The sequence below is a fragment of the Zootoca vivipara genome, chromosome 15 (assembly GCF_963506605.1).
Source record: "Zootoca vivipara chromosome 15, rZooViv1.1, whole genome shotgun sequence".
NCBI classification, from domain to species: domain Eukaryota; kingdom Metazoa; phylum Chordata; class Lepidosauria; order Squamata; family Lacertidae; genus Zootoca; species Zootoca vivipara.
The window spans coordinates 14206820-14230808 of NC_083290.1; the positions used below are offsets into that span (position 1 = coordinate 14206820).

At 48.2% G+C, this 23989-nt stretch overlaps 1 protein-coding gene across 2 annotated transcripts in view; it reads right to left on the reverse strand.

Annotated features, from left to right (window-relative positions):
- LOC118096791 (NADPH--cytochrome P450 reductase) overlaps positions 1-23989 on the reverse strand; it is a 60277-nt gene that overhangs the window by 13019 nt on the left and 23269 nt on the right. For both annotated transcript variants that reach the window (XM_035138969.2, XM_035138967.2), the window contains exons 3-10: positions 8443-8491; positions 6927-7055; positions 6408-6557; positions 5251-5375; positions 4263-4352; positions 3197-3295; positions 1586-1702; positions 76-194 (exon numbers count right to left, since the gene is read on the reverse strand). In XM_035138969.2, coding sequence (XP_034994860.2) covers positions 76-194; positions 1586-1702; positions 3197-3295; positions 4263-4352; positions 5251-5375; positions 6408-6557; positions 6927-7055; positions 8443-8491 — 878 coding nt within the window. The remainder of the gene's footprint in view (positions 1-75; positions 195-1585; positions 1703-3196; positions 3296-4262; positions 4353-5250; positions 5376-6407; positions 6558-6926; positions 7056-8442; positions 8492-23989) is intronic.

The window sequence follows — 23989 nt, forward strand, 5'->3', positions numbered from 1 at the left end:
GGACGGGTTCGTCAGCTTGACAAAACGAAAAGGAATCAATTGCAAGGACTGCTTTTCTGGGGAGAGAATACTCACCATCTAGATTGTTCAGAGAAATAACCATATCCAAATCTGCACCGAGGATTTCCCCAAGCTGGTTGACCAGCGAAGTGTCGTTGGCTGGGTACACAGCGACGTGGTCCCCAGATTCGTACCTAGCAAAGAGATCGAGAGAGAGAGGCCTTGTCTCACCTGGTCTGGCTTTCAGAGCCGAGTGCCCCACCCTCCACTCAAGAGCCCCACGGCACCAGCCATGGACAAAACTCTCCCAGGCTGCATGGCATTGGGGTCAAGGAGACCCAGGTGGCATCTCTAGGTAGGGCTGGGAGAGACCGGAAACCCTGCCTGGAACCCTGGAGAGCCACTGCCAGTCAGTGTAGACAATACTGAGCTAGATGGAACATGGGTCTGACTATATTCCACTTAAAACGCAATTGAAGAAATAGAGTGGAATAAATGCATCTGATCAGGTTTCAGCATGTGATTGTATAAGAGAGTGATTATTGCACAAGGCTGGGATCTAGATCCTGTGTAGCGATCTGTGAAAATAATTCCTACGGGAACCTCTTGGACCATCTCTAGGGTTGTCATATATATCAAAAGCTGATTCCAGAAGTATTGCAGCCCTATTCTGCATTCATGCACTTTGCTTCCTGGAAGTACGATTTCAAAAAACCTGAGCTGTCAACACCTCATTGTCTAAACAGCAGCATCAACTTAAGGAAGACGTCGTATTGCTCGCTGCAAAATCCTGCACATTTCTAGCTGGAACTGAAGTCCCATTGAGTTCAGCAGAGCTTATTTCCAAGGAAGAGAATGCAGGAGGACAGCCTAAGGGAGAGTTTCCAGCATGCTGCACTCATTTAGGCTAGAGACGGAGATCTGTGGCCCTCCAGGGATACTTAGATTCCCATCATCCCTGACCATCACACACCCTTGGCATTTCCTTCCCACCTCCCCGCAAAAAAATGCATCTTAATAAGAGGCCTCCCAAGCTCCGATCCTCCTTTATGCGAAATCATAAGCTGGGTATGGGAAAAGGATTGAAACACCAGAGAAAAACAGGCACACTTTTACTTTAGGAGAATTAGCTCAAGTTTGGGGGGGGGGAGCGGGGAGCAGAGTATTTGTACCCTTCAGGGCTCAGTTAGGCCCTCGGAAAATGCAAGATGGTTAAAATGCCTGGAAGTACAAAGCAAAATTTTGTGTCGATTAAACACCAGGCAAGCAAGAGGTTCACGAAAGGCAAGAGGAACTGTTTTTGGGGGGGCAACGTAAAATGAATGGAACTGCCATTTTCAGGGGCAGTCTATCTCCGAACATCACTTGCTGGCAGGGAGGACTGGAGAGAGACTATTATCACTCTCATGTTCTGCAGATGGGATCCCTGGAAGAGACATCTGTCTACTGTGAGAATCAGGGGACAGCCCCAGACATGATCTGCTTCTCCTGCTCCAGGAGAGCTCTTCAGATTTCAAGTCATGCAACAAACTCAAGGAAGATGGGGTATATGCAGGTGGGTCAAACCCATTCTTAGCCATTTTACCTGATTTTGGAGCCTGTAATATCCAGTTCCAGGTGCATGAGATACCTGTCCCCGCCTTGGTTTAGCTTCCGGTTCACAGAAACAGGCGCCAGGAAGGGGTTCTTGGCATCAAACGGCCTGGAATGAACCAACAAGACCCATTAGACGTACTGCCCCACGGGCCTGAAGTCATCGATTGCATTGCAGTGGGGACACTGGGTTTGACACCACCAAGGATGGCCCCAAATGAATGTGTTCCCCGACCCCAGTAACAGTAACACCTTCACCCCAAGTTGAACTTATCATTATTGGGAAGGATATCGGTAATCAAAATGAAGGTATTGCCCAAAATGTTATTTTTATTCCAATCATTACCCTTGGTCAGCAATGCGGCTTTTCTCTTAGGCATTCTAGATGCCGAAATTCCAAAGGACCAGAAAATGCATATTTATGTATGCGACCACTGCTGCTCGGATGTTAATGGCCCAGAGATGGAAAGAAGACAAAGTCCCTGCCAGAGAAGAATGGCAGATCACCGTATTTTTTCACTCCATACGACACACTTTTTCCCTCCTAAAAAGGAAGGGGAAATGTCTGTGTGTCTTATGGAGCGAAGGCACGGCTGTTCCTCCCTCTACTGCAGCCACCGACAACCTCTCCCAATAGTTTAGTACAGTCATACCTTGGGTTAAGTACGCTTCAGGTTGAGTACTTTCAAGTTAAGTACTCCGCAGGCCCGTCTGGAACGGATTAATCCACTTTCCATTACTTTCAATGGGAAAGTTCGCTTCAGGTTAAGTACGATTCAGGTTAAGTACGGACTTCCGGAACCAATTAAGTACTTAACTTGTACCACTGTACAACATTTGATCCAGAATATTATTTTTTCCTGTTTTCCTCCTCTAAAAACTAAGCGCGTCTTACAGTCAGGTGCGTCTTACGGCGCAAAAAATACGGCAAGTTGGTGTATTATGCCAAAATGGCAAAAATGACCGGAAGAATCAGAAGCCAGGAAGACCAAAATTTTAATCAGGAATGGGGAAAATACATAATTTACCTTAAAAATGATTGTAAACAACTAAAAACATTAGGAGGATTGGAATAACACTTGTACAGTAGTTTAATGCTGAATTTTGGGTATAATTGAGATGCGAAAGATTTGGATTAATATAAAAGATGCAGGAGGAAAATGTTAATACCCACAAAGGGGAGGGGGAAGTTCAGGAGATTCTTTGGAATCTTGTTTTTATGTTGGTTGTTGGATAATTGTAAAATTTTAAAACCTGAAAAACTAAATAATTAAAAAAAAGAAAGAAGGTGTTACTATTAGTATATATAGAGCCCTTAACAATTTGGGACCAGTTTACCTCCGAGATTGTCTTACCCAATATACACACACGAGACTTCTTCGATCTACGGAACTAGCGCTGCTACCGGTTCCATATAATACCCGTTCCACATTTGCAAGAGATTGTGGAAGCACCTACACTTTGACTGCAGTGGACTACGGCTCTGGTAACCTGCAAGTCAATTACTGCAATGCTGTTGGGGCCCAAACTTACAGCAACCCTTGGGAGGGTAGGTGGGCAGTTCTGATACCAACCCTGTTGCTCGCACAAATGTGGCACTTACGGCTTTTGATTCTCGTAGCTCTTGAGGCGGCCCATTTCGCCCGTGTAAACCTTGTCGGGGTTGATGTCCGTGTGGACCACCAGCTCGTACTGCCGTATGCTGGGGAAGGAGAAGGAGAAGTCAGAGGCAAGGACAAAACGGCCAGCTTCTCAGCTCCCCAGAGGACAACAGAGGAGAGCCAAGCATTTGGTACTGCCCAGTTCTTAGACTTGGAACTGTTCCGGAAACACCAACAGGGGCCTGTGTGCATGACCCGTGGCGTTGCAGGGCCTTTTCGGGGGTGGTCCCCTGGGCAAAAGTCAAGACATGGGTACTAGCGTATAAAACCCTAAATGGCTTGGGAGCTTAGTAGCTAAGAGAGTGCCTGCGATCAACAGGTGAGGCCTTGTTGGTGCTGCTGCCACTGGGGGGCTGCCTCGATGGTGCTGACTCATGACGGGGCCTTTTCGGTGGTGGTTCTCCAAATGTGGAATGCCTTCCCTAGTGAGGTGCACCTGTCTCCATCGTTATTAGCTTGCAGCAGGCATTTGAAAACATTCCTGTGGACTCAGGCGCATTGCTGGCTGAAGGCTACTGTTCCAAGCAACTCCATGGGGTCAACCAGATGAAATAATGTGTTTAACTTTTTAAACTGCTATTTAAAAAACTGAACTGTAATTGATTTTAGGTGTTTGTTGTTTTAAATGTGTCTAGATTGTTGTAATCTGCTTTAAAATGTCGTTTTGCTTTTGTTTTAAACGGTACGCTGTTTGCTGCCTTGAGGAGGAAGGGTGGGATAGATTTTCAAGAAATAAAATTAATCATCAGCAGACAGGACCAGGTTCAAGAGAGTTTACTGTTCCCATGTGCCAATCTTGAGACAGAGACAATGGGTTGCATCAGATATACTCAGAGTACATCCTTTGAAAACAATGGACAGAGTGAAAGGTAGATGCATACACCCCAGAGGGGCCTAGCTGTGGCCACACGGCAAGCCAGCAGCAAAGCCACGTCTCCCACACCCAAACTGATGCTCCATCTGCAGCGGTTCTCAATCTCGCTACTGCCACCATCTCTTAGGACTGACCTGGTTTCGTCTCCTGTGGCTTCCACGCCAAAATGTTCACAGACTGCCGGCCAGAACTGCTCACGCCACGTGATGAAATCTTCTTCCAGGCTGTCGAGAGAAGCGATGGCGGGGTAGGGGGTGGGAAGTGAAGTTGAAATATAGAGCAAAACAGCAGCAAACTGAATGCCAGTGCTGCTCCCCCCCCCAAGGGAGAGGAGAGATGCCAGACCATCCTTGGAGGGCATTATTATTATTATTATTATTATTATTATTATTATTATTATTATTATTATTTTATTATACTGGGTTTCCTCAGTCACTCTGGGTGGCATACAGCACATAAAAATGGCAAAACATTAGACACTAAAAACTTCTCTTAACTGGGTTGCCTTCAGATGTCTTCTAAAAGTCAGTTGGTTGTTTATTTCATTATTATTATTATTATTATTATTATTATTATTATTATTATTATTATTATATGCCCAGCGTCTCAAGCCTTGTTTCAGGGACATGGATTAAAAGCTTATTGCATGCCCAGGTTAGGGAGAAGGTTCATTTCCACCCACCACCCACCCCCCGACTTCTTTTGCTTCTCTCATGCTCAGCCCTTTCTACAATCACAGATATGCCTCTTTAAAGTCAGAGAGCTGCTTTTCTCAAAGCAAAACCCGCCACTCGAACTCTTCCGGCTGGTTTAAAGCCATTTCCATCTAGCCACTTTCACAGATGCTCAACTTCGTGGCTGCTGCATTTCTAGTCTTCTCAGCAGTTCCAGCAGAATTTTTTTTTAAAAGCATTCAGAATAGCATTTATTAAAAGGTGAGAAGAGAAGGACAAATTCAGCACTTGAAGTCCTAAAATCATAGAATCATAGAGTTGAAAGGGTCCTAAAGATGTCATCTAGTCCTACCCCCTGCGATGAAGGAATACGCAGCTGTCCCATTCGGGGATTCGAACCTGCAACCCATGCCAATTGAGCTATCCAGGCTGACCAAGGCTCACTTACTTCCCGTCGTCGTCTCCCAGCCCGAGTTCAAAGATCCGCTGGGCTCCAAGCTCTTCCAGCCTCTTGTCCACGTACTTCCCCATGGCGTTGAAATGCTCATAGGTCTTGTTCCCCAAGCCAAACACCTAAGAAGGCAACAAAAACTACCGGCGTCAGCTTGTTGCCTCTTTCTGAACCACTGCAAAAGGCGCATCTCTCTGGTTTCGGTCTGGTAAAGATTCAAAGGCCGTGGCTTTGTTTAGCAAAGGAAAACAACACCGCGAGAGGCGTGTTGTGCGCAGGGTGTAGAAAGCCACAGGTCTTCAGGCAGCCGCTCTGGACCCACAGGTAGGTCCATGAGGATACCCTGGGGGAGGTTGTGTTAAAGTCATTGTCACCATGTTGAGCTCCAGCAACTCTTCCCCGTAGGGCTTGCGCCAATGAGGCAGCTGGAAGGACTGAAGGTCCCCTGGGTTTTTGGCATGCGATCGGAGACTGTGCCTGTGCACAACCAAGCTCTCCTCTCCTCTTTTCATTTCTTTGCGTGTTCGGGGAGACTGGGTAGGAGGTGAGTGGGTCACAGCAGGAGGGGGAGATGCCCTGGATTCTGCAGCAGCCTGCCTCATCTCTGTCTCCTGGGCCCCCTTCCTCTCCTGCCTCTGAGTCTGAACCGCTCTCTGCCATAGCCTCTTCTTGCTCACTAAACCCTGTTGCCTCTTCAGCTTCCGACACCTCCTCCTCCTCCTTCTCACTCTGACGACTCATCGTCATCCCACCACCAATCCCCAGGCTCTGACCCTTCTTCCCCTGGGGGTTCCCCAGATGGTGCCTCCCCCCCCCACTCCTCTGAATCCAGCCAGTCCATGACATCCACAATCTTCTGATGAGATGCTCATTTAATCAAGTTTCCATGAGAGCCGCAATGCGGCAAGAGCAGGGGGCGGGGAGACTCTGCAGGTTTAAGGGGCTGGGTAATGTGGGTATGTTACAATGCTAAAATCACAGAGGTTATTTGCCACTCAGAATTCAGATTTACTGGGAGATGCATCTAGATTTCAAGGCAAAGAACCTGAAATAGCCTCAACGCATCTTCTTTTACACAAACACACATACCACTTAGACATGTCAAACCTGGGCCCCGGAAAAAGAATGGCAGAGGGAGAAATAAAAATGCTCACTGCAAATTTGAGGCCGGAGAGATCAGCGTCCGTTTCCTGCAGCCAATCGTAGAAATCCTGGGCGTTGTCTGTGGGATCCCCTTCTCCGTAAGTGGCCATACAGAAGACTGCTAGCGACTTATCGATCTCAGAGAGGCGGCTCAAGTCGGCCTGGGAATGAGAGTGGGGCAGCACATAAGGAGACAGCTCCTGAGGATGTCAAGAGTTCCCCTAGAAGAATCCCAAACACCCCTGGGCATGAGATCTTAAGCAACTATCTTCCTTTGGTTGAAAACGTTCTTTGGGACGAGCCAAGTATTTGTGTGCAAGACAGATGTTGAAAGCAAAAGGCTGGGCACATTATGTCCCACATCTCCAGTGTTAAGGGGAGGACCATGCTCAGGTTGCAAGAAGGCAAAGTTGCACAAAGTATTATTACTGAAGCAATTCAGGGAAGGCCTTGCTTGTGGGAAAAGCAGAGCAGGGCTTGTCCCTCATCAAGTCAAGGACCCAAAAGGGCTGGATTTGCAGGGAACATACCAGGTCGTACTCCTCTGGGTCAGCAGACATGCCCCTCATCCCATAACGATGGGCATCTTTAGCAAGGCGGTTGGCAAATTCTTCACCAGTTCCCGTCTGAGATCCATAGAACACCACTATGTTTCTGCCCTGAGAAGGAAAGAAAACTCAAGTCAGTTCAAAAACTCTCGGATCGCTCATCACCAAAGGCCTGGTCCCAACCTCCGCCTTAAGGGTTTCTGAATCACTCTATGCAAAGTTGGTCTGCTCCAGACTGCGGCAGCAGCTGAAAGTGGTAAAACCCTCCATTTCAGACAGCAGGAAGGTATGGGGGAGAGTTTTGTGGGGGCTTGACACAAATCAACCCAAATTTGCACTTCCTGACCCAGTACGCAGATTGGACCACAGTTCCACAGGCTCCTCTGAGTTTTGCAAAGTGGTCCTCATTTCAAGAAATGCATATTTTCAGAGTTTATGGGTGGGGGGAGGGATGAGTGCAAAAATATTAGCACCGTATATTCCGGCGCATAAGACGACTTTTGAACCCAGGAAAATCTTTTCAAAAGTTGGGGGTCGTCTTATACGCCGGGTATAAGATCTGCGGTCGTTGCAAACGGTGGGGGGAGCTCAAAAACAGCCACGGCCGCATCCCCGCCGTATGCGGCAACCGTGTAAGCGGCTGCCACTTTCTTTCCGTGCAGGAAGAGGGGATGTGCGGGGCTTTCCTCCCTCCCCTCCCCTCCTCCCTGCATGGAAAGAAAGCGGCAGCCGCTTACTCTCTCTCTCCCCCCCCCCCCAAACTCGCCCCGGTGCCTGGAAGAGATACAGAAATTTTTTATTCGGTGTACGTTGGAAGTTTGGGATATACTCGTTACGGCGAGTATATCCCAAACTCTATATTTTGACTGGAAAAGTAGAGGGTCGCCTTATACGCCCAGTCGCCTTATACGCCGGAATATATGGTATTTTAGGGAGAAATGCATGCAATATAAATTTTGGTGGTTTTTTTTTTATTAAACAACGTTTATATACCACCTGATTGGCAGAGAGGTGGCTCTTCCCTGCCCGGTACAGGCCATAGCTCAGAGGCAGAGTATCAGCTTTGCATGCAGAAGATCCCGGGTTCAATCCCTCCAGGTAGGGATGGGAAATATTCCCTGCCTGAAACCCTGGTGTTATTGCCAGCCAGTGCAGGCAATACTGACCTAGACAGGCCAACGATCTGACTCTGTATGGCAGTTATCTTCCCATTCCAGCCCTTTCCTAAGAACCACAAGGATTAGAATCATCCTTAGGAACAGCTGGGAAAGGACTTCAGTCTGAAATCCTGGAGAGCCGCTGCTGCCACCCCGTGTAGGCAATACTGAGCTAGATAGACTTGGGACAAAGCTACTTCCTGCATTTCTGACCAGTATCACCATTCAGCTGGCTCAGTCACTCCATAGCAGAGGATCAAGGCTTGTGGACAATGCCTTAGGCAGCTTCCATTTCTGGCCTACTAGCTGAAAAGTATGAACATAATAAATGTCGAACATACCGTCTTTTTCATTTTCTCAATGAAGCTGCCCTCATTTGTTGTCTTCTCTCTGGAGGAAAGAGAGATAGAGTTATCTTTAATATATACATACATATACATATACATATACATATACATATACATACACACACACACACATATGATTTTCAGTTATATATACATTTCAATAGTTTCACAATCATTTTAACATTTCAAAACTTGACTTCCTTCTTCCTCTTTCTGCGGTTCCTTGATATTCATTTTTATCATTTCCTACATATTCTAAATCAATGTATGCTTTTATTCATCTACTTATATACTCTTACGAAACTGCAGGTCATTACAATAATCCTGCCAATGTCCTTATCTGTTTACTATTTTTGGTAAATATTCAATAAACCATATCCATTCTTTAAATAAAAAGTTTATCATCTTGAGTTCTTATTTTTTTTCTGGTAAGTTTCGCCATTTCTGCATGGTCCATAAGTTTTTGTTTCCATTCTTCTTTCGTCGGGGCGACTTCTTTCCATTTTTGGACAAAAAACATTCTTACTGTCGCTGTAGTCGCATACATGAATAAATTTCTATGCTGTTTAGGTAGTTCTGCCCTTTTAATTCCCAAAAGGAAAGCTTCTGGGTTTGTTTGTTTGTTTGTTTGTTACAAATGTTATTTTAAACATCTTTTTCAATTCATTATATAAGAGAGATAAAGTTATCAAAGTCTCACGGCATCAAGATTCACTGAGCTAGTGGCTGGATCTCCAACTCCACTGATGTCGATAATTCTCAACTCTGTAACTTTTGTTCCATGCTTTTGCCATGCAAAAGGGTCTTGTCCCTTCCAGGGGCCACATTCCAGCGGCAGGCAGGAGCAAAAATGGGACAAAGCAGCAAACGGGCCTTTTAGCTTTGCGTAGCAGGCTAGTTCTTACGCACACAAATCCTCATCTTTCCTCAATCCAGGCAAGCAAAAGGCATGATCAGAGTTCAAGGACACATTCCAGCCAGGCAGAAACACTCAACAAGGGTGCAAATCCGGGCTAGCGACAGGTGTGGCGTGGAGAGGATACAAGGGCCAAGTAGAGAGGGCTTGAGGGCCACTTTCATTGCTCAGGCATGAGGTTCCCAAACCTTGAGCAGGCATAGGCAACCTTGACTCTCCAGATGTTTTGGAACTACAACTCCCATGATCCCTGACCACTGGCCCTGTTAGCTAGGGATCATGGGAGTTGTAGTTCCAAAACATCTGGAGAGCCAAGGTTGCCTATGCCTGGTCTTGAGCATAGTTTCCCTCACTGTGCAAGAATCTCTCACGCTTGCGGAGAGCTACTCTCCCAGGGGCCATGGAAGAGAGATTTTTTTTATTAAAAAACCCCTGTTTTTTACACAATGGTGGTGAAAGATAGCAGCAAAAGGTAGGAACTGGGGCGTCCCCAGCTCAAACCGGCCCTCTGCTTCCGGAGTCTCACTCTCTCAGGCTTCAACATCAGCAATGAGGGGGCTGCATAGGATGTCATATAGAGGAGGGAGAAAGGTTGTTTCCTGCTGCTCCAGAGAAGCGGACACGGAGCAAAGGATTCAAACTTCAAGAAAGAAGATTCCACCTAAACATTAGGAAGAACTTCCTGACAGTAAGAGCTGTTCGGCAGTGGAATTTGCTACCAAGGAGTGTGGTGGAGTCTCCTTCTTTGGGGGTCTTTAAGCAGAGGCTTGACAGGCATATGTCAAGAATGCTTTGATGGTGTTTCCTGCTTGGCAGGGGGTTGGACTGGATGGCCCTTGTGGTCTCTTCCAACTCTATGATTCTATGAATCTTCTATGAATCTATGCAATTTTGGCCTACCTTGCAGGGTCGCTCTTAAGGATTACAAGAAAACGATACGCAGGGGCAGTTCTGACACCATCGGCAGCGGTGAAATTATTGCAGCTTTTGCATCCCCACTCCTTTTCCTCCAGCGACCACCCTTTGAGGTGAGCTATGACTATTTAACCCAGAGGATTTGCATACCACAATTTAAAATCCCCCCCACCAGACACTGTCTGGGGCAGGAGGAGCTCAGGAGGGCACAATGAAACAGGATCAGCAAAAAAGCAATAGACAAAACAATGTCATAGCTAAGAGAGTAGAAGATGGAAGAGGATCATGTGGAATGGGTAGAATATAAAAGTCAGAAATAAATCAAGTCCTAAGGTTATGCTGAGAGACAGTGACTACCGTAGGCTAAGAACACCCAGAAAACCTTCATGGCCAAACAGGCATTTGAAGCAAAGTGTCATTTTTTTTAGCTCTTGACCCAGTCTCCTACTATATCATTCCTCCTCACACAAAGAGCTAGACTTATAGGGCTCACAGTGGATTTCTGACCCTGTTCAGAAAAGGACAACCGAAATGATCAAGGGGATGACTCCCTTATGAGGAGAAGCGGCAGCATTTGGGAGTAAGAGGCGACATGGCAGACGTCTGTAAAATGATGCACAACCGGGAGAAAGGGGGTAGGAAAAGGTTTTGTCTCCCTCTCTCATAACACTAGAACTCTCTGGACATCCAATGGAGCTGAACATGGAAGATTCAGGACGGAGAACAGAAAGTCCTTCTTCGCGCACCGCAGCGTTAATCTATGGAACTCGCTTCCACAGGAAGGTATCAGCTTGGATGGCTTTAAAAGAGGATTGGACCAACTCACATGGCAGGAGAAGGCTATCAGTAGCTACTAGCCATGCTGGTTCTGCTCTGCCTTCACAGTCGGAGGCAGCAATAACAACAATAATAATTTATTATTTTTACCCTGTGCCCATCTGGCTGGGTTTCCCCAGCCACTCTGGCCGGCTCCCAATCGAATATTAAAAACACAATACAGTATTAAACATTAAAAACTTCCCTAAACAGTGCTGCCTTCAGATGTTTTCTAAAAGTAGGATAGTTGCTTATTTCCTTGAGATTTGATGGGAAGGTGTTCCACAGGGCAGGCGCCCCTACTGAGAAGGCCCTCTGCCTGGTGCCCTGTAACCTCACTTCTTGCAGTGAGGGAACCGCCAGAAGGCCCTCGGAGCTGGACCTCAGTGTCCGGGCAGAACGATGGGGGGTGGAGATGCTCCTTCAGGTATACAGGACCGAGGCAATGCTTCTGAATACAAGTTGCTGGAAGCCACAGGAGGGGAGAGGGCTCTTCTGCTCGAATCCTGCTTGCGGGTTTCTCCAATTGCAGGATGTCAGACTAGGTGGGCCACTGACCTGATTCGGCAGCCTGTTCTTGTGTCCCCTGTTGCTCCAGAGGGCAGGAGCACGACCCACGGGGGACCCATTGCAAGGGAGCAGGTTTTGGGTGAGCGTTCAGAAACACTTTGCAAGGGCGAAAGGCTTTTTGACAGTGGAACTGGCTGCTTTTCCTTTGCTGGAGAGACCGGGCTGCTACCTGCATTGCAGGGGGTTGGACTAGATGGCTTTTGGGGGTCCCACCAAATTCTGCAATTCTATGATTCTAGGGGTGGCTGTGTTGCAACCAGCACTGCAGATCTTGCACCCTGAGCAGGGGCTGGCTGGCTGGCCTCCAATGGACCCCCCTTTCAACTCTGATGCTCCACAGGCGGGACTGTTGCGTCAACAGACCTTGTCCTGGGGGAGGAGGTTGCCTCACCAAGGCCTTTTAGCGCAGCAGCCTTGGAGAGAGGGAGGCAAGGCTCTCTGGAGGGGGAGGAGGCAAACACACACACCCCAAAAAAAAGGAAGAAGAAGGGGATTAGAAAGCCAAGCTCATTAGGCAGGCAAGCAAACCGAGCTTCAAAAAAGTCGAGCAGGGTCTGTTCTTGAGGAGGCTTTGCAAGCAGCGCTTTCGGTGGTGAGCAACAAGGACAGCTCATCCGAGAGGGATCTCCAAATTGGCCTGAACAAAGCACACATCTGGATGTGGGAGGCGTGGGCCTCAAGAGGCGAAAGAGATGGAGATGTTTTTATTTTGCATGGGGGAGACAGAGAGAGAGAGAGAGAGAGAGACAGGAGGAGGAGCGAGCGAGAGGCCTAATTGGATCCCGCAGGAGGCGAGGATCCTTTTCAAAGGAGGAGGAGGAGGAGAGGAGCTGGCTGCCTGCCTGCTCCTAACAGCAGCCAAGAGCAGAGACATGGAATTGGTTCCCATTCCTGTTTCACAATAGGAGAAGAATGTGAGGCAGGCAGGGAAAGGAAGGGGGGGGGAATCAGCATGGTTTGCCAGCTTTGGATTTCACAGCACAACACGCAAAGAGGCATTGCAGGGGGTTGGACTAGATGACCCTGGGGACCCTTCTGATTCTACAGCCCTTTGATTCTATGACACACACACAATCTGCAGGGTCAGAGCTGGAGTGGGTGGGGCCAGGGGGTGAGGGTGGAGCTTGGAAAGGATTTCAAAGGGGAGGGGAGGAGTCAGATGGTGGGCGGAACTCAGAGCAGCTTTCACCAACCACAGAGTGACTGGGGCAAGCCAGTCAGATGAGTCGGGTACAAATAATGAATTGTTGTTGTTGTTGTTGTTGTTGTTAATTACAACTGGCAAAAGGCAGATGGGCAAGGCAGATAGGCCAAAGCTTCATCTCAAGAGAGCCAATGGGGGTGGAGTGTTTAAGAGTGCCGGACTAGGACTTGGGAGCGACCAGGGTTCGAATCTCCGCTCAGCCACGAAAGTCACCTTGGCAGCCAGTCACTGAGTCCCAGCCTAACCTACCTCATAGGGAGGAAAAGCCCTTCGGAGAAAAGGGTGAGATATAAACACAACAAATGAATGAAAGCAAAAATAAATGGGAGCTGTAGTAAAAAAGAAGAAGGATAAGACAGGATATTAACCCTGCAGATTCAGGAGAGGGGGAGGGGGAGAGAGAGAGAGAGAGCGCTACTCTTAAGGTACATTTCTCTCCTCCCATTTTACAGGCGGGGAACTCTGCTGCCAATCTGTTGTGGCCAACAGTATAGCCATGGTCAGAGAATCTGTAAGCTAAAACAGTCAACAACACACCCCTCGTCTTTGCTGGTCCATCGTGGATCAGCATTTCACAGCACTCGCATCAAAGAGCGTGGGAGCCCTTTTCCCTGGCATGCAAAGAGGACAGGACAGGTTTATTTAGAACAGATAAACAGCAGTGGAACTCCCTCCCGCAGGAGGGCAGTGATGGCCACCAATTTGGGTGGCTTTGAAAGAGGACTAGACAAATTTGCGGAGGAGAGGGCCATCAAAGTCAACCAGCCATCAGTAGAATCTCAAGCTCTGCTGACCAAGAAAGATTTTCTTGCTGCAGATTTAAAATCACCTTGATGTAAAATAAAAATTAAAAACAAAAAAAATATCAGCCCACCCTGCCGGACACTGCCAAAAGATAAAAAAGAAAAAGCGAACACTGCAAAATGTAATTTAAACAATTTAGAAGGAGGTAAAGGGATGCCTTTGGAAACCCCAGGTATACAGTACACTCTTACTTGGGATAGCTATTCCCCTTAAATTTAATGGGACCTGTTTCTAAGCAGGAAGTGCAGTTACACCAGAAATTGAATCTGCAGGCTCCTTGCAGGGAAACTTTCTAAAACAGATTAAAACAGCCTTGCTAGTGAGGTCCACAGGAGATAAAATCTGAGAACTCATCATTCATGACTCATACAATACTGACAGATTTGGCTCAATTCTTCTGGTTTACAAAAACCACCCTGGCTAGTTGTTTGGAAGACTTGCCCTCAAGCCCAATGGCCCAATGGGTATCTGCAAGCATGAATCAGAAATGAGATTCTCCTCTCGCCTTTGCCATCCTAACTGTGACAGCAGCTGCATAGCTGAATGCTTTAAAAAAACTATCTGAAAATCCCTGCTGAATCAGATCCAGGGGCCCCTCTGGTCCAAAATCCTGTTTCCCACACTATCCAGCCAAGACGCCTCTTCTGGGAATCGAACAGGCGGAGGCAGCAGCAGATCCCTGTTACATCTGGTCGTCAAAGATAGACTGGTTTTGTAAATGGAGGTTCCACTCCTCTTGTGACTAATGATGACATTAAAGAAGAGCCCTGGAGGATGAGACTATGGACCCATCCAGATTTAGCCAATCAGGAAGCTCCCAGGCAGGGCAGAAGCCCCTCCCCATCTTGGTGCTCCCCAGAAACTTAACAGATATACTGCCTCCCAACCTGGAGGCTTGATATGAGCCAGCATGGTAATGAATCTATTAAGGGAAACTAACTACTCCAAACAAATAAACCAGTGCTGAATATTGAGAACCCTGATTAAATAAAAATGTGCAAAATAAGGGGTGGGTGGGAAGACACGATACTGACCCACCTTACGAGGCTGATGTCAGTGAACTTGCACAAAGAACAATTATTACTAATATAATTTCCTTAAATGTATATACCCTGCCTTTCTTCTGTTGCGGAACGCAGAGTGGCATATACAGGCTTCCCAGACTCAGTGGCTGGTGGCTTCATGTGCCTCCAGACCTACAGATTTATTATTAGTCTGGAAAAGAGACTTACAGTAGGGGGGGGGGTATTTGATCCCCTGATAAATTTGCCCGTTTGCCCTCTGGCGAAGAAATGACCAGTCCATAATTTTTAATGGTAGGTTTATTGTAGCTGTGAGAGACAGAAGAACAACAGGAAAACACCCCGGAAACCCAGAAGACAAAAGTCAGAGATTGATGTGCATTATAATGAGTGAAATAGGGACCTAGGTGGCGCTGTGGGTTAAACCACAGAGTCTAGGGCTTGCTGATCGGAAGGTCGGCGGTTCGAATCCCTGCAACGGGGTGAGCTCCCGTTGCTTGGTCCCAGCTCCTGCCAACCTAGCAGTTCAAAAGCACATCAAAGTGCAAGTAGATAAATAGGGATCGCTCCAGCGGGAAGGTAAACGGCGTTTCCGTGTGCTGCTCTGGACAAATGCCGGCTCCCTCGGCCTATAGAGCGAGATGAGCGCCGCAACCCCAGAGTCGGACACGACTGGACCTGATGGTCAGGGGCCCCTTTACCTTTACCTTTATAATGAGTGAAATAAGTATTTGATCCCCTATCAACCAGCCAGATGCCAGGCTACCTGGTATCTTCACTGTATGTAACGAGCTGAGATTAGAAGCACCTGCTGTAAGGGAGAGGTTTTACCTGTAATCCCAGCTCGTTACAGTACCTGTACAAAAGACACCTGAAGCAATCAATCCAGCAGATTCCAAACTAGCCACCATGACCAAGACCAAAGAGCTATCCAAGGATGTAAGGGACAAGACTGTAGACCTGCACAAGGCTGGACTGGGCTACGAGACTATTGCCAAGCAGCTTGGTGAGAAGGTGACAACAGTTGGTGCAATAATTCGCAAATGGAAGAAACACAAAATAACTGTCAACCTCCCTCGGTCTGGGGCTCCATGCAAGATCTCATCTCGTGGAGTTGCAATGATCAGGAGAACGGTGATGAAGCAGCCCAGAACTACACGGGGGGAACTTGTCAATGATCTCAGGGCAGCTGGGACCATAGTCACCATGAAAACAGTTGGTAACACACTACACCGTGAAGGACTGAGATCTTGCAGAGCCTGCAAGGTCCCCTTGCTGAAGACAGCACATGTAAAGGCCCGTCTGCAGTTTGCCAATGCACATCTGAATGACCCAGAAGAGAACTGGGTCAAAGTGTTGTGGTCAGATGAGACCAAAATTGAGCTCTTTGGCATCAACTCAACTTGCCACGTTTGGAGGAGGAGGAATGCTGCCTACGACCCCAAGAACACCATCCCCATCATCAAACATGGAGGGGGACACATTATGCTTTGGGGGTGTTTTTCTGCTAAGGGGACAGGACACCTTCACCGCATCAAAGGGACGATGGACAGGACCATGTATCGTCAAATCTTAGGTGAGCACCTCCTTCCCTCAGCCAGGGCATTGAAAATGAGTCGAGGATGGGTGTTCCAGCATGACAATGACCCAAAACACACGGCCAAGGCAACAAAGGAATGGTTCAAGAAGCAGCACATTAAGGTCCTGGAGTGGCCTAGCCAGTCTCCAGCCCTCAGTCCCATCGAAAGTCTGTGGAGGGAGCTGAAGGTTCGAGTAGCTACACATCAGCCTCAAAATCTTACTGACTTGGAGAGGATCTGCAAAGAGGAGTGGGACAAAATACCTCCTGAGATGTGTGCAAATCTGGTGGCCACCTACAAGAAACGCCTGACCTCTGTAACTGCCAACACGGGTTTTGCCACTAAGTCATCTTTTACAAAGGGATCAAATACTTATTTCACCCATTATAATGCACATCAATCCCAGAAGTTTTGTCTTCTGGGTTTCTGGGTTTTTTCCCCCTGTTGTTCTTCTGTCTCTCACAGCTACAAAAAACCTACCATTAAAATTATGGACTGGTCATTTCTTCGTCAGGGGGCAAACGGGCAAATTTAGCAGGGGATCAAATACTTTCCCCCCTCACTGTATGGGGCCAGGTCAGAGCAATGGACCATCCAGCTTAGCCTGGACTTAACTCTGACTGGCAGCAGCTCCCCAGGATCTTTTAACTGGGGATGCAGGGTGAGGTGTGTGTTGAACCAGGAGCCAGCATCCTGCCATGCACTGAGCCACAGGACCCCTCCTCCTAAACATTTCGACACCTGGGCCTTTGGGTGCTTTAGCAAACTGGAACGCAAAACCTGGTGGTGTTGGATTTTGGGTCCATCTAGCTCAGTATTGTGGGGACCCAGGTGGCGCTGTGGGTTAAACCACTGAGCCTAGGGCTTGCTGATCAGAAGGTCAGTGGTTCGAATCCCTGTGACGGGGTGAGCTCCCGTTGCTTGGTCCCAGCTCCTGCCAACCTAGCAGTTAGAAAGCACGTCAAAATGCAAGTAGATAAATAGGAACCGCTACAGCGGGAAGGTAAACGGCGTTTCCGTGTGCTGCTCTGGTTCGCCAGAAGCGGCTTTGTCATGCTGGCCACGTCACCCGGAAGCTGTACGCCGGCTCCCTTGGCCAGTAAAGCGAGGCGAGCGCCGCAATCCCAGAGTCGGTCACAACTGGACTTAATGATCAGGGGTCCCTTTACCTTTACTTTCGTTATGTTTGTAATTATGTGTTTTGTTATGTTGTAAGTCACCTTCAGCATGGTTTTAACCATGGAAACTCATCATACAGATAAAGGTATGCATGTATGTAGGGCCTTGGAGACCAGGATTCAAATCCCTGCTTTGCCGTGAAGCTCAACTGGGTGACCTTGGAGCCAGTCATTCTCTATCAGCTTAACGTACCTCACAGGGTTGTTGTGAGGGTGAAGTGGGGGGCTTTGAGCAAACTGAAGGAAAAGTAAGCTCATACATGTAAAAATACATACAGTACATGTATATATAAACACTCTTCTCTGCCTCTATCCATATGAACCTACCCGGACCATGAGATTATCATCTGAGGCCCTTGTGCCCCTTCCATGGGTGGTTCCCTGTTTGTGAAATGCTGCCCAAGGGAGGCTTGCCTGGCACTATCATTACATATCTTCAGGCATCAGGCAAAAACATTCCTTTTTAACCCGCCCTTTTGCTTTTAACTTGGGACCCAGGTGGCGCTGTGGTTAAACCACTGAGCCTAGGGCTTGCTGATCAGAAGGTCGGCGGTTCGAATCCCTGTGACGGGGTGAGCTCCCGTTGTTCGGTCCCTGCTCCTGCCAACCTAGCAGTTCGAAAGCACGTCAAAATGCAAGTAGATAAATAGGAACCGCTACAGCGGGAAGGTAAACGGCGTTTCCATGTGCTGCTCTGGTTTGCCAGAAGCGGCTTTGTCATGCTGGCCACATGACCTGGAAGCTATACGCCGGCTCCCTCGGCCAATAATGCGAGATGAGCGCGCAACCTCAGAGTCGGTCACGACTGGACCTAATGGTCAGGGGCCCCTTTACCCTTTACCTTTAGCTCAGTATTATCTACACGAACTGGCAGCAAGGGATTCAGGCGAGGAACTCTTCCGGTCCTCCCTGGAGAGACCACTGAGGTTTCGACCTGGGACCTTCTGCATGCAAAGCAGATGCTCTTTTTCTGTCCACTCGGCTGCAGCCCTTCCCCAAAAACGGTTGGGGAAAGAAGAGAGGAAAAGGAAGAGGATCGAGCCCTTCCTGCAACCCGCACAGAAGAAAACCAGCCTCGCATGGCAGCATCCCTGCGAACTGCAGAGTGCTTTTCTCTCAACGGAGTTCCCCCCGCCAGCCTCCAGGCAAGTTTTTGCATCCAAAAAGGTTGGCTCAGGCAAGCTCGAGAAGAGCCAGCCTTGCATCCGAGGCGCAGAGCCACAAAACCTCCCGAAAGGGCACATCCGCTTACTTACCTCCCCGGAGGAGCCTCCTCGGGAGGAGACGAGTATGTGCAGCCCATGGTGGGTTTCGACCCTGTGCTTTCATGCCAGCTGCAGGGAGCCAGGAGGGCTGAGCTGCGCTCCGCCGCGAGACAGGCAGGCACGCGAGGGGTCCCTCGCCCCCCTGAGCCCTCTCCCAGAGCTTAAAAAGCCAGCGGCCACAGCCTCCCTTTTGTTTAAGAGCCGAGAGCAGAGCTCTGCATACCAAGTCCCTGCAAAAGAGACTGGCTCGATCCCTCTGGGATTCGTGCCGGCTGCCTTTGCGAAAGTTACCCGGAGGGTCCGGCACGAACCCAACTATACTCCCAACATCTGGCAGGAGCAGAAAGGAATGAGTGGCGAAGCGGGAGTGGGGGGGAGGAAGAGAGAGAGAGAAACTCAAGAATGAAAACTCCCAGGGTCCCTTGCAACACTCCCCATCTCTCTAACCATTCAAAGGTTGAAGGGGGTGGGGGGGGGAAGAGAGAGAGAGAGACGTCTCATGGAGAGAAACGCCCGTTGCCCTAACAACAGGTTTACATCACAGCACTATTTTTTAATTAAATAATTAAAAGCATCTCTGTCACTTCCCCGCAGCTCTTGTCCCTGCAGGACCTTTTTCAGAACAATAACTCAAGGGGAGGTGTGGAGGGAGGGGAGAGTGTCCTAAAAGGGCAATCTTCTCCCCCCCCCAAACTTAATTTAAAAATAAAAAAAAGTTGTTCCCCATAGCCAGCCTGCCCCATGGGCCTCGGTGTGTGTGTGGGGGGGGGGGAGGCAGCGCGCAGAAGGAAGGGGGCCACAGAATTAACACGCAGCATATCTTCTTGGAACAAGCTGGTTTGTATTATTCTGCTTTTGCATGGAAGGCAAGCTGCGGAGTCTGCGACAGAAGGAATGGTTGAATACAGGCAGGGCTTCCAGACTCACAGACCCTCCGTCGCTGTAGCCCCATCTGCATTTAAAGCAGCATCAACAAATGATTTTAAAGAGTTCATGGTCCCCCCCCCCCAAAAAAAAGAATCCTGGGAGCTGCAGTTAACATAAGGACATAAGAAGAGTGTGGTGCTGATAACGCCAAGGTTGCAGGTTCGATTCTCTTATGAGACAGCTGCTTATTCCTGCATTTCAGGGGGTTGGACTAGATGCTCCTCAAGGGCCCATCCAACTCTTACAATTCTATGACTGAGCTGCCTATTCCTGCATTTCAGGGGTTTGGACTAGATGCTCCTCAAGGGCCCATCCAACTCTTACAATTCTATGACTGAGCTGCTTATTCCTGCATTTCAGGGGGTTGGACTAGATGCTCCTCAGGGGCCCATCCAACTCTTACAATTCTATGACTTGAGCTGCCTATTCCTGCATTTCAGTGGGTTGGACTAGATGCTCCTCGGGGGCCCCTCCAACTCTTATTCTATGACTTGAGCAATTGTTTTGGGGAGTGATGTGGGTCTAGTTTGTAAGGCAACCCCCACCAGCCTAGGGCTCTCCAAATGTTTTGGGACTCTGGACTCCCACCAGGCTGCTGCTGGAGAAACCATCGCTTCAATTCTTGGACTTGGAGAGGCCTGGCCACCTGAGAAGCGATCGGTGAGGAGGGTCGTGAGAAAGAGGAGGCAAAGAAAGGAAAGGCAGCGATCAGGGGCCAAGATTAGAGGCAGGAAAGGGGTATTATTCACAGTCAAAGGGAAACAGGAACAAGTGAATTGACAGCAGACTTGGCTATAGTCAAACGAAGTAAAAGATGCATTTTCAACAAACTCCTTTAAACCCCCAAAAGGTCATGCCTGGTCAGACCTCTGCCTGGGGGGGAAAAGGAGGCAAATTGTAAGTGTGAATGAACACTTCCTCTGCTCCATTTATTAAGAGAAATTAATGCATTTTCCTCTAGTGAGGAGGAAGAAGAAAAGACAGCTGTTGATGTATGGAGTGCATCCGGAAAGGAGAGACTGAGGCCAACAGGCTGTGAGATAGAATCACAGAATCGGAGAGCTGAAAGGGGCCACCAAGGATCATCTAATCCAACCCCTTGCAATGCAGGAATCGCAGCTAAAGAATCCCTGGCAGATGGCCATCCAGCCTCCGTTCAAAGAACTGAGGGATTCCATTCCACTGTCAAACAGCTCTTGCAGTCAGAATATTGAGCGAGAATCTCCTTTCTTGTCATTTGAATCCATTTGCTTGGGTCCTCTCCTCCGGAGCAGCAGAAAACAAGCTCGCTCCATCTTCCATGTGACAGCCCTTCAGGTATTGGAAAATGGCTCTCATATCACCTCTCAGTCTCCTCTTCACGAGGCTAAACATGCCCATCTCCCTCAAGCATTCCTCATAAGGCTTCGTTTCCAGACCCTTAATCCTCTTGCTTGCCCTCCTCTGCACACGTTCCGGCTAGACAGCAACAGGGGACAAAATGTCTGTAAAGTAGGGGGATCTATCACCCTGCAAGGTCACGAAGCGACATGGGGGCATCACCCCGCAGGAACAGCCAGCCAGCCCCATGGCAAAACAAGGAGATTGCCTGGAGGGAAAGGACTGCAGTGTTGGTTCCCCTTTCGGATAATACCTTTTGCATTCTGGAGAATACTTATTCCTTCCATCTTTTATCAGAAGAACGATAAATGGCTCATCCAGTCCAGCGTCCACTTCTCACAGCGGCCAGCCAGATGCCTGTGGAAAAGCAGGATCCCTCTCCTCTCCTGTGGTTTCCAGCAACTGCTTTTCAGAAGCATTCCTGGCCACAGCAAACTGTGGAGGCAGGGCAGAGCCAAGGTGGCTCATAGCCAACGGCAGCCCTCTGCTACATGAATTTGTCCTATCCCTTTTCCAAGCCATCTAGGTTGGCGCCCATCGTTGCCTCCTGTGGGATTGAGTTCCACAGGAGCTTTCTTTTGCGAACCGGGACCGTGGCATTCCACCTCTCACAGGTGCATTAACCAAACCACAGGTCCAGATTCCTCCCCCTGCTCCCCGGGCTATTTTGTAAACAAAATCCAATCCCTCGAGGAAGGTCCAGTTGCTGATCCCAGCTGGGGGAAAATGACAGCATTCTCACACAGAGAGCCCTGGGGCACCCTCTAGGCCTCCTCCACACCATAAAGAAAAGTTGAAAATTAAAAACAATAAACTAAAATAAAAAACCCACATTACAGTCCAAATTATTAATTACGGTATTAGTTTTTCCGGGATCCCCATAGCCTGGACCTCCTTGAAGTATATCTCCAATATTTTCTTTACTGCCTTCTTCTTGTTGTTCTCATATTTTCCAAATTCCGATCTTAAAGCTTTAAAGTTCTCCATCCCTGGCTATGCGATTCTTAATCATGTCAGAAATCGTATATCCTTTCATCCATCGAATACAGCTTTATTTGTAAATATGTATTTTTCTGCCTATTTGCCAGTGCAGCTTTTCCTGACTTCATTCCAATCTTCCAATCCGGGCGGTTCTCCAAGTCTATCGTTTAGAGTTTAATGACACAGCAACTCCCATGTTGTTAAGTTATTCCAATCCGGGCTGTTGTCCAAGCCTGTCGTTTGATGTTACGCATACTGTTTGCAATATTGGAATGTAAATGAACTGTATTCCACAGATATAAGTCATTTGGTGACCGATCAGCTTTCGGAGACCACACAATCCCCCCTTCTGGGCCCTAGAAGGGGGGCTGCTGGACATCCGTTTAGCCTTCTCTCTCATAATGAAGAAATTCTGCAAACAGATACACTGTATGTTATCCCAAATTATTGTCTCAAGTCTCTACAAAGTCAGCCAGCAAGCATCTCCCACTTCCCTCAAAAAAGGGATGAACTCTCATTTTTCTGTGCTGTATCATATTAACAAGCGCCATCTTGTTTCTTCTTTTATCTTTATCAAGTCTTTCAAGTCTAAGTAAAGCTGCGCAATTGAATACTTAATTATAAATAGAAGTCCATCTGTACTTTTCAAAAAATAAGTTTCTTAATGAGGCTTGGCGTAGAAAAACAATTGTAGGAATTGAGAAGAGAAAAAGAACATACCGATCACCTCCATAATCCAAACACAATGATAAGAATCTCTTTGAAGTCCGAGCTTAAACACCAGGAACTGTGCCATTCTGCATATTTTTTCTCAGTCTTCTTCGGTCCAGACTATGTTTGTTTATTGTCCAAATCTAATTATTTTATCAAACATATATTTCCAGCTATGAGTGGCTTCGGAGAGTGCCAGCTGTGTCGTGTTCAGGGACCCAGCGTCCTGCCGCTTGCACCTTGATGCAAGCTGGGAATCTCGGACAATCTGCGGGTCTACGAGACAGTCCTTCCCCACCCTGGGGAGTCTGCCAGGGCTAATTACCCCCATATCAGCCCTGAATTACTGGCACGGCTGAGGTCCGATTGTATGGGAGTGAGCTATTTCTCACCAGCGGAAACAGGAAGCCTCAAGAGATTGACCTCAGAAAACACGCTCCACGTGGTCTCTGCTGCAATCCTTTGGTATCTAGATGTGCTCCCTTCTCACACAGCTTTGCCCCTCTGAGCTAATTTGGAGGTGATGGTGGTTAACAAGCAATTCTCCTCAAATACTCTCCTGGGATTAGGAAGCTGCTTACAGTGTTTTGCAAGTGCTTTAAAATCATAACAAAGCACTTGTGCAGCACTTGCAAAACACTGTTAAATTGCTCCACACAGTAAGAACCCAACAGCCCCGCAGGAGTTGCATCATCCCTAAACTCAGTCGCTCTTCCCATTCTATAGATGGGGGAAACCGAGGCTGAGAGAGCGGTTCGCTTAAGGTTACCTTGTACGGTTGCTGCAGGATCCAGAACCCCTGCTTGCCCTTAAATGCAGACCTGAGTTTACCCCCAGCTTTAAGGCGGACACTTGCAACTGAGACTTTTACCTTAGCCTGGTTTGTAGACATCCTCACAGACCCCTCTCTGTTCTCCATCCAGGCCAGCGAAGGGCTTTATCAGCGTCCAAGGACACATTCCAGCCAGGCAAAAATATCTGGGCTACAAAGCAGGGCTAGGGAGGGTCTGCGGCCTGAGGAGAGATTCAGGGGCCACACAGAGTTGCCTGCAGGGCCACATTCTGGCTCCAGGCCTGAGGGCTACCACCCCTGCAGGAATGGATGCCATCTACACATAGCAGGAGCAAAGATGGAAGGTGAACCGGGCAAAGGATTCTGCATAGACAAACCCACCCACCCCCAAATTTTGCTGCCACCACATTTCAGAGGAGGAGAGCCACAAGCCCTGAAGCATCGTTGACTGATGCCAGCCCGCAGCACCTGGCCCTCTG